We start from the raw sequence: 17,527 nt of genomic DNA on the forward strand, positions 1-17,527 counted from the left end.
TGGTCCTCTTTCTCAGGAAAGAAAATGATTTCTTTCCTTCTCTTCTGAAGCTCTTCTCTTCTCATTTTCTATGACCTCTCATTTTCTATGACTGTTTTTTCTTTTACTTGTGGGACTATTGTCATTGTCTGTCTTTTGAACACTGCTGTTTTTTAGGGTGCTCTCCAATTCATTTTCTCGTCTAGTTCAGGCCACCCCCACTCCATTCTCTCCATTACTTCCATAATCATCCATGTGCCAAAGACCCCCAGGTCTCTCTCAAAGTCAGGACCCACATCTCTAGGCCACTGTCACTTGGATGTCCCAAAGACATCTCAAACTCAGCATGTCCAAGTTTGAACTCATTGGCCTCTGACTCTAAACCCAATTGTTGTTTTGTGTTTCTTATTCCAGAAGGTGGAACTGTCCACCCAGCTCCTAAAACCAGAAACCTGGGCATTTTTCTCAACCCTGCACTCTCCCAGCAACACCCCCAGTCCCTCCCTGCCCACCCATCCCACCTCCTGATCGTCTCTCGAGTCAGCTCACCTGCTGTCATCTTGGCTGTTCCTAGCCTTGCTGAGCCTGCCAAGTTTGGTCACCCGGAAGGAGTCCCGTGCCTTCTCTTGGTCTCCTTGCTTCCGACCTTGTCCCTTTCCCGTGTGATCACGTCACTCCCCTTGTTCACATACATTAAGGCACTCCTCTTGGCTCCAGGGAGGTGAAGTCTGCACTACTTACCGTGACGTTTAAGGCCCTTCTTGATCTGGCCCCTGCATTCTTCTCCAGTCTCGCCTCTCACCGCTCCTCCCTCTGTGTCTGGGATCCAGTCCTTGATGGATTTTCGGTTTCCCAAAGGCCTCTTCATGCGCCTATCCTCAAGCCAGGGTTTTGTGCATGCTGTTTCTCCTGCCCTGTTTAACTCAACTGACTGTTTTCTGCTTATAATTCAGGTCTCAACCTAACGCCCTCTTCCTCCAGGAGGCCTCCTTTCTCCCCAGTGAGGGTCAGATGTTCCTCTGCTGTGCTTCCATGGCACCCATGCGGGCCTCAGCAGAGCCCCTGGCACCTGGCGCTGTAATTGCTTGTTGACTTGTCTGTGTCCCTCTGTGCTCCCAGACCTCTGAGGCCAGGAGTAGTGTTGGTCTTTTCCACCAGTGCATTCTAACTCAGCATGGTTCCTACCATCAGAGGCGGGTCCTCTATGAATAGGTCTTGAATAAATGAACGAAGCAGTGATTGAGTACTTATAGGAAGGCTGGTGGCGGGCAGGATCTTAGGGGCAGATATTCTCCTCTCCTTGGTTCTTCTGTGGATTGGCCTAGATGAGGCCTTGCTTCTGAGTGGGGCTGACCAGGCCAACCACAGGCTGGTCACAACCACAGGCTGGTCACAAACCGTCTGGCTGTCTGATTCTATGGGATGGCTTCTCTGGCTCTTAGAGTCAGCAATTTTGGAGGCATGGAGAGAGTCAGTTCTCCTTATATTTTTTAGCAGGGAGTGCCTCTGTGGGTGCATGATACATAAATCAGGTGTGTGGCTGTTTCTATCAATGAGATTCATGTGGCCAGACCCCAGGTTGGTCTCAAAGAGTGAACCTCGCCTGTGTTCAGCTCTGGGACATGCTTGGCTGTTGCTCTCTGAGAAAGTCCAGGGCTTTGTGGACTAGGGGGCAGCATAGGAAAGATGGGGGTCAGTTTTCATCGCCATGCAGTTAACACTGGAAATGAGCAGACCCTCACCGAGCATCCACTCTCAGACAAGCTCTGTGCTGGGTGGAGGCTTTTCCTGTTGTGTCTGGAGTTGGTTCCTGCCGGTGGGTTCGTGGTCTCGCTGACTTCAATACTGAAGCCATGGACCTTTGCAGTAAGTGTTACTTAAAGGTGGCACGGACTCGAAGAGTTTTATAATCCTCTTGCTAGCTACAGAGTGCTGACTGGTGCATTTTACAAGCCTCTTGTAAGACAGAAAAGTTCTCCCAAGTCCCCACTCGACCCAGGAAGTCCAGCTGGCTTCACCTCTCACTATCTCAGTGCCTTACAAAATCCTGCAGGCTTGATGCAGCTGTTTTCTTTGTTTTTTTTTTCTTTTTTTTTTTTTTTGGGACGAGGCTTGCTCTGTCACCCAGGCTGGAGTCCAGTGGTGTGATCTTGGCTCACTGCAAGCTCTGCCTCCCGGGTTCATGCCATTCTCCTGCCTCACCCTCCCGAGTAGCTGGGACTACAGGTGCCCGCCACCACGCCCAGCTAATTTTTTTGTATTTTTAGTAGAGATGGTGTTTCACCATGTTAGCCAGAATGGTCTCAGTCTTATGACCTTGTGATCTGCCCGCCTCGGCCTCCCAAAGTGCTGGGATTACAGGCGCGAGCCACTGCACCCGGCCAGCTGTTTTCATTTTCCAGGGGCTCTTTCCCACTGCCTCCCAAGCCTCTGGCTGTCCACATTGGGTGTAATTCTGCTTCCTCATTCCGAGCTGGAGCTGCTGTCTTTCTCTTTCCTGCCTTTTCTAGTATGCTGAAGGGTCACAGTGAAGATTAGAGTTGATGTGGGTTGGAGGTCATGATAATGGGGATGGGGCAGCCGTGTCAGGCATCCCCCTGCCTCTAGAGCCCATCCCACAGGGGGTTGGACGGGGCTTTGCCTGATGTCTTGGAATGTTGGTGGACACTCCCCGTGTTCTAAAGTGTCAGGTGTAAAAACATGAGAGAGGCTTCAGGTACCAAACCGGCCCCCCACATCACCCTTAAACCTTATATAAGGACTGTAAGTTAGTAAGTTTATTGAATGAAGAAACTATAGAGAGTAGTGAATGCTGTGGCATTTTCTCTCTCCTCCCTGTGGGTGCCTCATGCTCCTTCAAATCAGAGGTTAGGCTCCAGAGGATAGCTCAGAGCGCTGGGATGCTGCAGGAGGGACAAGGTCAGATGCTGCAGGGTAAAGCACCTCTTGAGAGGGTGAGGGTGTGCTTGGGACGACCCAGCCTGTGTGCCAGGGGTTTGGATTTGCAGGTGAGTGTGGAGGTGGCACCTGCTTCCATCATCCTGAAAGCACCTGGAGGATGGTGGGCTCTGTGTTGCCTGTGAAGATGGCATGGGGAGGCAGCAGCTGTGGAAACTGCACTTGTCCCCTCTGGGGAGCTGGTGTGGCAAAGGTGTGTGCCTTTCCTTGGGAGGCAAGTGGATGCCTTAGAAGGTGGCCAGACTTGAGTTGTTTAAAAATCATTGCCAGCCATGGTAAAGGTCTGTGGGGATGTAGCAAAGGGTTGTGGTTTGAAGCAAGAGTCAGCTGCGGAAGGTATCAGAAACATTCTGCATCAGGAACAGTCTAGCATGGAGTCTCTGTGAGGTTTTCAGAGGAACTCACTAAAGCCTGCACCCTCCCTGCCTCCCCAAAGAGCCACATTTGGACACCTGCCAAGGAAGAGGACATAGGAGGTCAGATGACAGTAGCTCCAGTTGTATTAGACACTCCCTTGTTCTGATGCCAAGATGAGGAGGAGGTCGAAGGCAGAGTAAAATACTGTGAAACAATGAAATAACCATGCACCCTTCCCACGTGCAGCTGGGTCAGGCTTGAGCTAAGGGGAGAAACTCTCAATGGAATGAAGGATTAGGATTTAAATTGGACTGGGCAGGACATTCTGTCTGTCTGCTGAGATGATCAGATGATTTCCCATTTTTAGTTTGTTAATATTATGAATTACATGAATTGATTTTCAAACATGGAGCCAACCTTGCATTCCTGGGGCAAACCCCACTTGATCATAGAGTATCCTTTTTATACTTGTTGAATTTTATTTGCTAAAATTTTGTTTAGAAATTTTGTATCTATGTTCCTAGAGGGATGTTGGTTTGTAGTTTTTTTCTTCTTGTAATGTCTTTCTCTGGTTTTGGTATCATTTCTTCCTTAAATATTTGGTAGAATTTATTAGTGATGCCATCCAGACCTGCACTTGTCTTGGTGGAAAGGTGTTTGGAAGAGCTTGTCTAGAATTGGTATTGTTTCTTCCTTAAATGTTTGATAGAATTTACCAGTGGAGCTATCTGGGCCTAGAGTTGTCTTTGTGTGAAGAGTTTGAACTACAATTTCAACTCTTTAGTAAATATAGGGCTCTTCAGGTTATTTCTTCTTGAGTAAACTTTGCTAGTTTTTGTCTTTTAATTTGTTCATTTTGTTTAAGTTGTTGAATCTATTGGCATGAAGTTGTTTATAACGTTCTCTTATTCTATTAATATCTGTAGACTCTGAAGTGATGTTGCCTCTCTCATTCCTGATATTATTTGTATCTTCTCTCTATTTTTTCTATATGTCCCTCTACAGGCTTATTAATTTTATTGAACTTCTCAAAGAGCCAGCTTTTGGCTTATTGTTTTTCTCTGTTGTTTTCCCCGTTTTCTGTTTCATTGTGTCTGTTCTAGTTTTTATTCTTCCTGTTGTGTAGGGAGGCGTGCGTCTCTTTGGGGAATCTCTTCTCTCCCTCCAACACTCTCTCCCCTTTCTCTTTGGGATGTCCTTTTCCTCCAGATGCCCTTCCTTCCCAGGGCTCAGGCCTTCGTGCATGAGCCCTGCTGCTGTGTTGACAGACATCTAACTTCCTTTCTCTGCATTTTCGTCAGAGGCATTTTGGAGACAGCGTCTCGGCCCAAAGAGCAACCAGTGTTGGAGATTTCATTTTCAGTGTCAGACTCAGAGGGAAGAGACTTTCAGACGGTGGATTGGCTGCTCCTACCGTGTCTCACTTCCTCCCTTCTCACCTCCCTGCTAACTCCTCCATAGACCGTCTTTCTCTTCCTAGGCTGGGCGCAGAAGCTGTCATCAGTATCTCTTCCCTATCCATAGGTCAACATCTGTCAGCAGCTTTGCTCTTCTGTTGTAAGTATATGATCCAACCACCGGCAGAAAGGAGCAATTAACTTTGGGAACATTTGTACTGATCAAGTGTAAGTTGCACGCCCCTGCACTCACCATACCTCTTCTATTCTTGGTTTTGTCTGCTCATCACTCTGATAGTCTTAATCTTCCCCCTTTCTTCCTTTTCTGTTATTTTCTTTGTAGTGGCTATCATTAAAGCCTGTGCAGATAATGTAGGTGATTAACATCAAGCCAGAAAGACTGGTTGGTCTCATTTGTTACTCTTTTCTTTTTACAAAAGGAGTAATTGAAGGGTGTCTTCTGAATGTTGCTCACTCAAGAATACTTGTTGGTTGGTTAATTGCTTTGCATGTGCGCTCCCCACTGTTTGAGAAGGGGGCTTAAGGTTGCTGGGGTGGTGATGATGGTGATGAGGAGAGAAACTTAGGGATGAGGAGCCGTTGGTAATTCAAAATACTACAGAGAAGAGAAAGCATTTTTCAATTTAAAGAAATATATTCTGAAAAAATAAGATTTGAAATATAAAATTTCAAATTGCATTCCATGTAAGAAGAGCAGTGAGGGGGCAAACACCCTTGATCAGGAGCAGAGCTCTTGGCTTTAGCTTCCTGGGTGCTGCTGTGCTGACTTCAGAGAAGTCACTGCTCTCTGAGCCCCAGTCTTCTCATCAGAGGCATGGGGATGCTAGCTTGTATGGTGCAGAGCTCCGCTAGCTCCAGCAACTTCCGTTTAGGGTCCATTATCATTCAAGTCAGGTATCATCCTAGAGGAACATCAAAGGAACTCAGACATGGACTTTCCCAGCGAGGGCATCCCAGTTAGGGGTGCAGGGCTTGGTGAGCTGGGACACCTGCTTCCTTCCTAACCTTCCAGAGGAGGCAAAATCTCAGCCTTTAAAACGATGACAGAACTTTACAAAGCACATGAAATCAGCGAAGTCAATCATAAAACCCGATTTTTTTTTTTGAAGTAAAAGAATTGCAACATTTTCTGAAAGGTGGAAAACAAAACCTCATTATCACCATGACCAAGAAGGCAGAGGTACCATTCCGCCTGACCATGTTTCAGCCATACTTGCCTGTTCTCCCGCTTGGGAGCCCATGGTGCCACGTGAAACCAGAGACAGGGTTGCGGTTTGCCACGTTTCTCCAGGAAGTGGTGAGGGGCTGGTGGGAGGAGATTTCTGATGTCTGAGCACTCCTTACATCACTGTTCCAGAACGGCTAGCCTAGTAAGGCTCCTTGACATTTTGGGGAGATAGTAAAGCTGATTGTTTCTTTGACTCACAGCATCACAGAATGGGACTTGGAAGTGACCTTGGGGTGATCCAGTGCAACCTTTTTTCTGAAAAATGAGGCAAGAAATGTAAAGACCACAGCACTCCCCTTGAGGTTTCCATGAACGGTGGCAGTTGTGTGTCTCTTTAGACTCCCAGGCTAAGCACCTGCTGCAGGGTTGTTCAGCAGAGCCTTCTCTGTGAATTCATCCTGCACGGTGCTGAATATATGAGAGCTGATCAGAACAATTTGCTTCATATGAGATCCTCCTGTGGTGAAGTCCTTTCCTGATGCTAGATTCTCGCAGGCTTTTAGTTGGATATTTTGCATGGAAGGGGCCATGGGGATGTTCACGGAGCATAGTTGGAGCAGCATTGGAGAGGTGGAGAGAGCAGGGACTTTGGAGCCCAAGATGAAACAACAAAGCCACAATAATTGCTGTTTGATATGGTTTTGCTATGTCCCCACCCAAATCTCATCTTGTAACTTCCACAGTTCCCATGTGCCATGGGAGGAACTCCCACAATTGAATTGTAACTCTCGCAATTCCCATGTGTTGTGAGAGGAACCCAGTGGGAGGGATTGAATTATGGGGGCAGGTCTTTCTTGTGCTGTTCTCGTGATAGTGAATGAGTCTTACGAGATCTGATGGTTTAAAAAAAATGAGAGTTGCCCTGCACAAGCTCTCTTTGCCTGTCGCCATCTACCTAAGATGTGACTTGCTCCTCCTTGCCTTCCACCATGATTGTGAGGCCTCCCCAGCCATGTGAAACTATAAGTCCAATTAAACTTCTTTCTTTTGTAAATTGCCCAGTCTCTGGTATGTCTTTATTAGCAGTGTTAAAACAAACTAATACACTGTTATCAACTGAATCCTCATTACAGTCATTTGCTAAGTACTTGACAATGCATTATCTCATTTCGTGTTACTCACTTTGGAGGCAACAGCTTTATGAGATGTGCACTACTGCTATTAGTATTGCGTGCAGGAGGCAGCTGAGGCTCAGGGAGGTTATACAACTTGATCAAGGCCACACAGCTTGTAAGTGGCAGAGCCAGTACTGGGATCGTGGATGATCCAAAGCACAGGCTCCTGAGTACTAGGCTACATGGGTATGGATTTCAGGACTCATTTTGCTAAAAAGTAAAATAAAATGTTTTTTGATGGCTTATCACGGCTAGGACACTTAATAGCTGTGTGTTCTTGGGAAGATGACAAAACCTCTCTGAGTCTTTGTTACCTAGATATTTTGCCTGGTTATGTTGAGGGTTAGGTATGAATGCAGGTAAAGAGTCTTCTGCAATGCTTGATCCACGGTGGGTATTCAGTAACCTGTAGTTGCTCCTTGGGGGAGATACACCTGTGGTCATCTTGAGTCTTCCGTCTTTAATTTAGATTTGGTTGAATTGCCTTGGTTGAAGAGGTCTAAAGCTCATGGCGTCCTTCAGCCTCTCAGTGCAGATGAGTGGTGTGAGTCTTTGGCTCTGACAAGTGTGAATGAGGCTGTCATCACCATCAGATACATATACTTGACATTGTTCAGGAGATTATTTTATGAAGTACAGAGAAAAAAGTCCAGAATCACATTATTTAATTGCTGGAGTTATTTAATTAGGCAGGTGACAGCAGGGTTAATGAATCATTAACACCTCAAAAGAGCAGTTAGCTCATTGTTTCCATAATTTTATGCAATGAAGCAGAAAGCTGGTACTTAGGGTGTCTGTATTTTAATAGAATTTTGCAGAGGATAATTTCTGTTGTTTTGTTTTCAATCTAGGTCTGTAAATTCATGCTCATTGTTGGTACCCATGGCGTCAGTTTCTTTATCATGAGTATGCAGGTGTATATAATTTTATATCTAGTATGATAATAGGGTAGAATGGATGCAGGTGTGCTTTCCACCTTCTTCCATGGCGCCTCTTTTCCTGGAATCCTTTTCAGAGCATCAGAGCTGTTTTTCCCTAATCATGGTAGCATTCACTCATCCATTATTCATTTGTCTTCATGAAATAGTTATTGAATTCCTGTTAGGGGTCACTCATCGTTCAGGCACTGGAGGTACTTGGTTGAACATGACAACCAGGGTCCCTGCTCTCAGAAGCTTCCATTCCACAAAGGACGATGGAAGCAAATACACAAACAAGAAAGCAGAGGCAGGATGAAGTGCTTGGATGAAAGTAACTGCAGGTGTGTGACTGGGCAGGGAGGGCCTCTCTGGGGAGCTGACGTCGAAGTGACTTCTTAACGTAAGGGGCAAACCAGACAAAGATCTGTGAGTATGTTCCAGGCTCAGGTCCTGTGTGGGAATGGGCTGGTGTTTCAGGAACTGCAAGAATGCAAGCATGGCCAGAGAGCAGGGAGGCTGGGAGGGGTGCAGAGACACGGCAGAGAGGCAGCCAGTGCCAGCTTGCATGGCCCGAGGGTCAGCGTGAGGGTTAGGTAGAGTAAGGCGGGCCTCACCGAGGGACATCACGCTGCCTTCTGACTTGTGTTTACAGAGGCTGCTTTGCTTGCCATGAGGGAAGGATTGTCGCGGGGCAGGGGAGAGACAGTGGAGGCAGTGAGGAGTGAAGGGTCCGTGGTGTGGCTTTGAAGTAGAGCTGATGGATGCACAGATGGCATAAAGGATGAGAAGACTCAAGAACACCTCCCAGATTTTGTAGTTGAACAAATGGGGCTGGTGTGCACCATTTTCTGAGATGGCGAAGCCTAGGTTGATCCACTGGCTATGGATAAAATCAGCAGTTCTATTTGAGCCGTAACAAGATAGAGGTGCCTGAACAGCCCCCATCCCCCTTCTCTGTCTCTCTCTGTGTTTCTGTGTGTTTGTGTGTGTTTGCGTGTCTGTGTGTGGGGGGACTCTCATTTATTGAACTGAATATTACTGTGTTATAGGTATTGCATGGTGCCTTTTATAAAATGTTATCTCATTGTTATCTCAATATTATTCTCATAAGAACTCTGTAACGCACGTTGATCCCCATTCTAAAAATTAATCAGCTGCTGCTCAGAGAAGTGTAGTTGCTTCTTCAGACCACATGGACAGTCAGACGTAGAGCTGGGATTCGAATTCAGATTTGACCAATTCCAAAGCCTGGGGTCTTCCCGTCTGCCAGGCTGCTTCTGAGATTCACTGTGTTCTCGCTGCCTCTCGGGCAGCTCTCTGTTCTGAGAAAGGCATCGTAGGATCCCAGGGAGGTGCCAGAGTGGCCTCTCTGCAGCGGCTGTGGCTGTCTTGGTTCCTCTCACCCTCCTCCCAAAGCCCCCATGAGACACACCTCCCTGGTCTCCTTCAGGGACAGAAGACCCAGAGTAACTCCTGTCCCCTCTCCTCTTTTAAAACACAGTTCTGTTAATGAGGTGTGCAGCTCATTCTCTCTCACTGTGCATCTGGGGTGCATGGCTTGGGTGCTGTTCTTGGCCAAGCCACTTTCATAGATGACATTTACTCAACTTGGGGTGACGTAGTCGAGCTCCTGTAACATTAATAGGTTAAGTGGTTCGTCTCGTGTTTTTGTGCGTGAGTTGTGAAACCTGGCTGGGGTCTGGGCGCCGAGGAGCAGGACCCCAGGAGGACCCTCCCTGCTGGGCCAGGCAGGAAGAGTTATTACCACTGTGTCTTACTTGGGGAGCAAAGCCCCCCAGTTGTTGGCCTGACATTGGTGTAGGCAAGTGGGTAGGCAGCAGACCCCTGGCAGAGGTGAGGTTCAAGAGCCTGAGTCCCAAGGCAGAGCTGGGAAGTGAGGGAGGGACACGTTTGCCCGACCTGAACTTGTTGGCAGTGGACTCAGATGCTGAGCTGCTGGAACCTTTTCTGTGCTAAGCTGGGTCTGGGTTGGGGAGGGAGAGGGGGCTGCAGCTTGGAGGGGAGGGTGTGGATTAGCAGCTTTAGGTGTGGAAGGAGGCCCTGTTGACAGGTTCAGGCCACCCGACCTTCTGGGGGATGAGGTGCAGGTAGGGCCCGTGCCATGGTGTCTGTGCTGGGAGTTTCCTGGGTGGGTGTGAAGTAGGCAGTAGGAAGGACACCAAATGAATTTGGCTTAGTGCCGGGGGGGGATGATCGATTCTGATGTCAGCTTAGAGGTGGCTTCCCAGTGCTGGGCCTTGGAAGGGCAGTGAACGTGTGCCCTGGAGGTGGAGAGGCTGTGGGAGCTCGAGCAGAGGCCCTTGCTGTGCAGCAGAGGCCCCAGGAAGCACATGGACTGGCTGGGGGCCAGGGTGGCCGAAGGAGCATAGCATGGAGGGTGTAGGGCGCAGAGAGTGATGCGGCTGCCAGGTGAATCCCAGAGGGAGATGAGCAGAGAGGGAGGAAGCTGCCCGGTGGATCCCGGAGGGAGATGAGCAGAGAGTGACGAGGCTGCCAGGTGGATCCCAGATGGAGATGAGCAGAGAGTGACGAGGCTGGCCAGGTGGATCCCGGAGAGAGACTGCCAGAGAGTGATGAGGGTGGCCAGGTGGATCCCAGAGGGAGATGAGCAGAGAGTGATGAGGCTGCCAGGTGGATCCTGGAGGGAGACAAGCAGAGAGTGATGAGGCTGCTGGGTGGATCTGGGAGGGAGACTGCACCCAGCAGTGTTGTCAGGAAGACGATGGTGTCCGTGGGAGGTGACGGAGCGGGACCCTGGCGAGGATCCCTTGAGTGGATGTCGCCATCATCCAAGTGAGAGACGTTGGGGATGGGGGGTGTAAGCCAGGCAGTGGGACTGCAGTGGAGGTGTGTGCAGTGGCAAACGGGGTCCCAATCCAGGGGAAACCAGGGGTGGGAAGTGTGAAGGGACCCCAAGCTTCTTATCCTGGTGGGCTGGGGATATAGAGACAGAACACGGACAGGGGAGCAGTTCTTCAGAGGAAGGCCAGGCCTGAGGTGCTGGGGTGTCCTCGGTGAGCCTCAGCCTTGTGGGTGGGGCCAGGACCCTGTCACTCGGCACAGGGTTGGGGGTTAACATCCCTTCCCAATCAGTGCTCCCCCCATTTGCTTTTCTGCACATTCTTAAACAGTAGGGCCGTGAGGATGACAGGCTTTGCTTACCTGGGACAGGTCTCAGTAGTTCTTTTCCCCCTTTATGTCTTATCCGCAGTGGACCTGAGACTGAAGCTGTCACCAGGCCGTAGGGGTTGGCCCGGCCTCTCAGCCTGCATTCACAGCAAACAGGCTCCCGCCTCCCAGCCAGGACATTCTGGTTGGAGTCTTGTAATGAAATCAGAACCGACATGTCCATAATTGGGGCCCCATAACTTGGCCAGCAAAGCTCCTCGGCATAGTAGGCCATTGACGCACGCTTCTTGGGGACCACGGGGAGCCTCCCTAGCATGGACGCACAGCCTTTGGTGGCACCTTTGCCTGTCAGCCCAGTCCCCGCACCCTGCCCTTCCCTCCATGTGCAGTGCAGAGCCCTCAGCCCCAGACCACCTCACGCTGCACTTGCTGGGATCTTCTCCTCCCCCAGCACCTGGTCTGCTTTTCTCTGTATCCCTCCTGGGCCCGCCCCTGGGTGTTCTATTGACAAAGGGATTCCCCCCTTTTCTTATGTTTTGGGGCAGTGCCATGCACACTGTTGAATTTAACGAGTGTTGGCTAATTTGAACCGAATTCTCAGGCTTACTTTTTCCTTTTTCAGATCAAACCGGTGGTGCACTGTGATATAAATGTGCCTTCCAAGTGGCAAACATATCATCGTATATCTCGACATATAAAGTGAGTACAATATTATGGGTGAAAAAATCAAACTGTGCCATAGCGCCCCAAAAACAATACTTTCTATCCTGACAAATGCCCCTCAGCCCCCTTTCTGTCCCTCCCCGCCCCCCGCCCCCGCCTCGTGCTCTCACTCCCTGACAGGCGATTTCTTTTTCCTAGACCACCTCCTCTCTGATTCAGCTGTTCATGTGCCACCTTTTATTTCTCCACTTGAGCACTGATTTTGGAAAAGAAAAGCAATCCACTCTCCATGCCATTGTTTGCAGAACAGTTCACCTGGGGATGCGAAGATAAGAGCATCATACACACAGCTTAGTTTTAGGCTCTGAAGTTTTGTTTTGATTTTTTTTTAATGTAGCAGTTGCAGCTGCAGCACGTTGAAGGGAAATTTAAAAGCTGTTTCCCCCACCCCTTGACCTCTTGCTACCAAAAGGCCCTTGTGGGCTACAGCACACCCAAGTCAGGTGTTGCTACAGGAACGGAGTACATTAGCGCCTCACTGGCCGCTGCCCTGGGATGCCGCTGGCAGTGCCAGGCACCGAGCTGCTCAGTGGGAGGCACTGGGAATAGTTGTGAGCACCGTGTGCATCCGTCCGCATTATGTTTTTGGGGCTGGAAAAAGACAGCACACTTGACTTAAACTAAACGTTGGTTTACATCCCGGCTTTTGGTCTTATCAGCTTGGGACCTGCGCCTGCTGCTTCACTGTGAGGCTGAGGCTGTCTCCCACTGTGGAAAACAGGGCTGAGAATGTCTGCAGCACACGGTGGTGAGGGTTAGCTTCAGGAATGTTTGCAGCCAGCCCCACAGTGCTTGTCACAGCGTAGCAGTTCTCTGAATGGCAGCTCTTCCCCCTGTCCTCCTACTGGGATGTTTTAGTATTTTAGTGATTAAAGCCCTGACATGGACCATGTTTCCATTTTACCACGTTCTGGTCTAAATGGAAGGAATCTTAGCAAGTTTCCAGAGAATGCTGAGCTCTTCATGTGGGGGTCCCAGCCTTGTGTGAGCCAGTCACCTCTACCACGTCCCCTCTCAGTCCTGAGAGGCAAGGGCTTGGAGGCTCATGAGGCTGGAAACTCCCTGATTCACCCGGCAGATCCTCAGGCTGGGAAGGAGGAAGATGAAGGAAATGTGACCGTGAATTCGCCAAACTTGGCCCCCTTCTGCTTTTCCTTAAAATGTCAGTGACCATTTCTTTAAAATACCTTACTTTAAGCTTCCGCAAGGGGGCCACCTAAATACACAGATCTTTCCACACCACTTTTCATGTATCTAAGAGCTGTTTTGAAATAATAAGACACAGTATTTCTGAATTTTGTTAGTGATGTCTTTCCTGCAGAACGTACAGCAACCTCAGGAAACATCGTTGGTTTATGGGTCCTTCTTGACAAAAACACCATCCCTAAAGCCACATTTTGTGTGTGTGACCCAGGCCGTCAATGATCCTCACTCATTTGACAGACATGATTATTTTTTTCAATGAGAAACCAACGCACTCTTGCAGCATTTGCCCATCCTTTGTCTTGGTGTGTTGGAATTTCCACTAGATGGACCCAAATATCCATCTGAGTGCAGAGTCCTTCCTACCACACACACACACACACACACACACACACACACACACAAAACCTGATTGTGTTCCTCGGAGTCCTTGTCACTATAAAAACACATAAACAATTGTTATGACGGTTTTCAGAGGCTTAGATGCTCCGGAGAGAAGGGCGGGCTGTGACCCTTCCTGGTCAAGAGGAGAGTTGGCGAGGGAGTGACTGGCTTGTTGAGCTGTGTTCTGCAGCAGCCGGATGCTGGAGAGAGTGCCTGGGGCTCCCCTGACGGGATCACTGGGGGATTGAGCTGGTGGTGAGTGCATGGGTTGGAAGTCACCGATTTGGAGGTTGAGGCTCAAATTGAAGCCCTGGTTCTGGCACTGACTGAGCTGTGTGGCCTGAGGTCACTTCTCTTGCCCGGTGTTCTCTCTCATGTCCCTTGTCACTTAGGAAGGGATTCACTCACTCATTCCACTTAACACTGGCGTGGAAAACGCCCTGAGTCATTGGGAGAAAAAGGGTTTAAAAGATCTTTTGTCGTTTATTTAGAAGCGAGCTGGCAAGAGTTGTCTGGGCCCTGGAGTGGTTTTACTTGGGGACTCCCTGCCCTTTACAGGGAGCCTGAGACCAGAGGGAGTGGGGGAAGAGAAGAGCCCACCCCAGGCCTCCTCTGTGGGGAGGAGGCACATTCGTGCCAGGCAGAACTGGAGAAGAAGGGACCATTGGCCCTGGCCCTCGTTGCAAGACTGACGTCAAAGATAGACACAGCTGGACATTAGTGAAAGCGGTGAAAACAGATTTTATTTAGTAACTACTGATAGTTGGGGAAAGAGCTGAGTTCCACTCTGATTTGTGTGGAAGTGATTTGGGCATTTTAAAGGGGGAATGAGAGATGGGAGCAAGTGGGGCCTCATGAGAATCAGAGAAGTGGAAAAGTACAAAGAGTTGGTCAGTGAAGGTGGCCAGGCAGCTGGTCTGCAAGCTGGCAGTTCTGGAAGTTAGGATTCTGTCCTGTGCCAGAGACTGGGAGACAGGCCCTGTCCTGCCTGATGCTTGCAGTTCAAGGGAGGGATCTTAAGTGCGGGAAATGTGTCTGCATTGCTAAGAGATGCATATTTGTCAATGCTCTAAGAAAGAGAGGTCAGGGGCCTATCTCAGGTGTTGGCTGGGACGAACAGCAAATATTCCTGGCAGCCCTGGGTTTTCTCAGGTGGGTGTTTAGTGGTGGGGCTGGGGTCATCCTATGGCTGTGGCTTGATGCTGCTGGACACATGCTAGAGTTCGGTTGTATCTCAGCACAGGAGTTGGGACAGAGTTGTCACAGGCCAGAGTTCTGCGAAACTCAGTCCCCTTCTTGTTCATGAGGACGAGCAGATCTATTCCTTGTAGAACAACCACCATCTGTCATAAGGAAGACTTGAGGAGAAGGGTCTAGCCATTGCTTCCAGCTGCTGTGCGTTCAGGAGGAGCTGAGAGACAGCCGAGGAGCACAACCCTCCCACGAGGGTGGTATGCATCAGGAGATGAAGGCATGACCGTCGGGATGGATACAAAGAAGCCAGGGGCCAGGCACAGTGGCTCGAGCCTGTAATCATGGCACTTTGGGAGACGGAGGCAGAAGGATCACCGGAGCCCCAGAGTTTGAGACAATCCTGGGCAACATAGTGAGACCCCATCTCTTAAAAAAAATAAAGAAACTGAGTCCCTTAAGGAGCTCCCTAAACCATCCAGTAAGTGGAGGAAATTATTTAAAGGGAGATCCAAGTCAGTGCTTTTCTGGAGGATGTAAGCTGTGTTAGCTCTTATGTCCAACTGCCACTGCTACTACTTGAGACTGTCCCTACAGCAGTTACTACTGTTACTGCTTGAGACCATCATTATGACTGAACAAAGGGACGAATGTAGAAATAATAACAAAAACAAAAGGAACTGTTTTAAGGAAAGGACCAGGGAAAGAAGAGAGCTCGCTGCTTCTAATGAGCAAAGGCAGCCCCCTGAGCTTCCACAGCCCTTCCTATTTATTGGGTAGAATGAGCAGGGAGAAGGAGACAACGATTCATCAGCTGCTTAATTGATCACAGGTTCATATTATTACTAACAGGCTTCAATTATGCCTAATCATAAGAAACACTTGCGCCTGGGTCGTGACTGCCCTCAGCAGTCCTTCTGGGTGGCGTACGCAGTTTGTCAGTTTGCCAACATTCTGCATTTCTGAGAAACAGTTTGCTGCTTACTCATATAGCCTCCAGTGGTATACTGAGTTGATCACGGCCCTCACTCTCTTGACCTCCAACAAGCTGTGTCTTGGGTGTGAGCCTTTGCTGTGACTGTCTCTTGACAAATTTCCTCTCGAGCGTCGTCTACAAACAGGTGGCACTGAGGACTGACTCATGCACGAACACCTCCCTGGTTTCCGGTCAGTAGTCTGAGGCTAGTCCGTTTTGTGGAGTCATTTGCAAAGTTCTGACATTTCTGGGGTTAATGATGCAGCAGCTTGTCTTAAGTAGGAGACAGAATGTTCCAGTTCTGGGGGGGGCTAGCTTTGCTGATCCCCTTTGTAACCTTAAAGCGTATCCGTCACCACAGGCGAGGGTGCAGTGGGAGGAACAGACCACCCTACCAGGCTGGCTCCAGGCAGCAGGTCCTTCCAGAACCCACTTAAGACGGCTTCCTGTCCGCGAGTGCTTGGTCCACAAGTCTCAGGACCGGCAGCTGGGGCAGCACTCACATTTCTGAGTCTCCTTTGTGAAGTTTGTCACATTTAGCCATTTGAAGGTCGGCATTGGCCACATGACAGGAGCCTGTCCACCGGCTGGAAGCACTTTTTATGTCTTATGACCACACACACAGTAATGACCCTTGTGAGCATAATTGGGTTGGTCATTGCCTGTACTGTTGTGACAGAGGCTTGAAGGGCTAACCGGGAGTAGATCCCAAAGGCAGAAATGTAACATTAACCATCATCTTCTCACTGATTGGGCATTTTAATCCTGTTTAACCAGCAATTCCATTTGCCTGATTTCTTTGCCAAATAATTTCCTGTGATGTTGACATCATGGGGTGTTGAAGGAAGATGATGTCTAAAGGGAGTTTGGCCCTTACACTGAGCTCCTGTTTCAGGAGAACAGAATGTGTCTTGCTGCAGGGACATGGAGGACTCCCTGTGTCCCACAGACAGGCTATGTCTATTAGACTGATTCCCGTGAACTGTGGTGTTCTTGAGCTCACGAGGCCGTGTCATAGTCCCAGTCTTGGGGGCCTTGAAATTACAGTTCGGTGCCATTTCAGAAGGGGACTGCTCTGGTTGTGTGTATGGGATGTTTCCTGTCAGGACCATATCTGTGAGTATGATGAAGCCATCATGAAGGGGGCCCCAGTTTCAGGACTGAGTAGGGTGGGGGCGGTGAGTGCGAATCCAGGAATTCACCTGTTGGTCTCATCTGCTGCTTGGTGAGCCGAGAGGAGGAGGGAGTGATGGCCGCGCTGGGGTGGCGCAGGCAGATCGAGATGGAGGGAACCAGGGAGGGCCCAGTGGGAGGCTGCATGTGCTTTGGGGGACCGAGGAGTAGTTGATGCAATTGGGAGGAAGATACAGGAATTGTGGGAGAAGATTTAGTCTGTTGGGCAGTATGAAAAGGCAGGAGAATCTGTGGGCTCTTGTTCCATGATCTTGGAGAGAAGCCAACCATGTCATGGCATCACCCGCTTGTTCCACGGTTGTTGGGACAGTCGTCTGCCTCTGCTGTCATCTGCTGCCCGAGGCTGTCAATAGAACTGTGGTTTGAGATCTCTGGTTGGGGTGCTTTCCAGTCAGAATCATCCATATATATATATATATATATATATATATATAGCCATGAGACACGGACAAAGGTTGAACACTTTGTAATTTGACAGCAATGAACAAAACAGCACAAGGCCTTTCTTGTGTGGGGTTCAAGGTTAGTTTCCCGATGGTGGCATTTCCAAAATACCAGATCTCATACTTTCAAACTGTGTAAAGGCTGATCCAGGAGTTTGAGGGGAAAGGTGGCCTTGATTTGTTGATTGTAGGACTGTGTGTATTTAATTATCTCCTGACAGTGTCTGAGGATGTCAGACTGTGTTAAATTGGAATCTCTTGTTAGCCAGGAGGTGTAGGGCATTCTCA

The 17,527-nt window shown here is 49.1% G+C and overlaps 1 protein-coding gene across 2 annotated transcripts in view; it reads left to right on the top strand.

Moving 5' to 3' along the window:
• DCDC2C (doublecortin domain containing 2C) overlaps positions 1–17,527 on the top strand; it is a 141,616-nt gene that overhangs the window by 13,470 nt on the left and 110,619 nt on the right. For both annotated transcript variants that reach the window (XM_030799903.1, XM_030799904.1), the window contains exon 3: positions 11,748–11,824. In XM_030799903.1, coding sequence (XP_030655763.1) covers positions 11,748–11,824 — 77 coding nt within the window. The remainder of the gene's footprint in view (positions 1–11,747; positions 11,825–17,527) is intronic.

The sequence above is a fragment of the Nomascus leucogenys genome, chromosome 19 (assembly GCF_006542625.1).
Source record: "Nomascus leucogenys isolate Asia chromosome 19, Asia_NLE_v1, whole genome shotgun sequence".
Lineage (NCBI taxonomy): Eukaryota > Metazoa > Chordata > Mammalia > Primates > Hylobatidae > Nomascus > Nomascus leucogenys.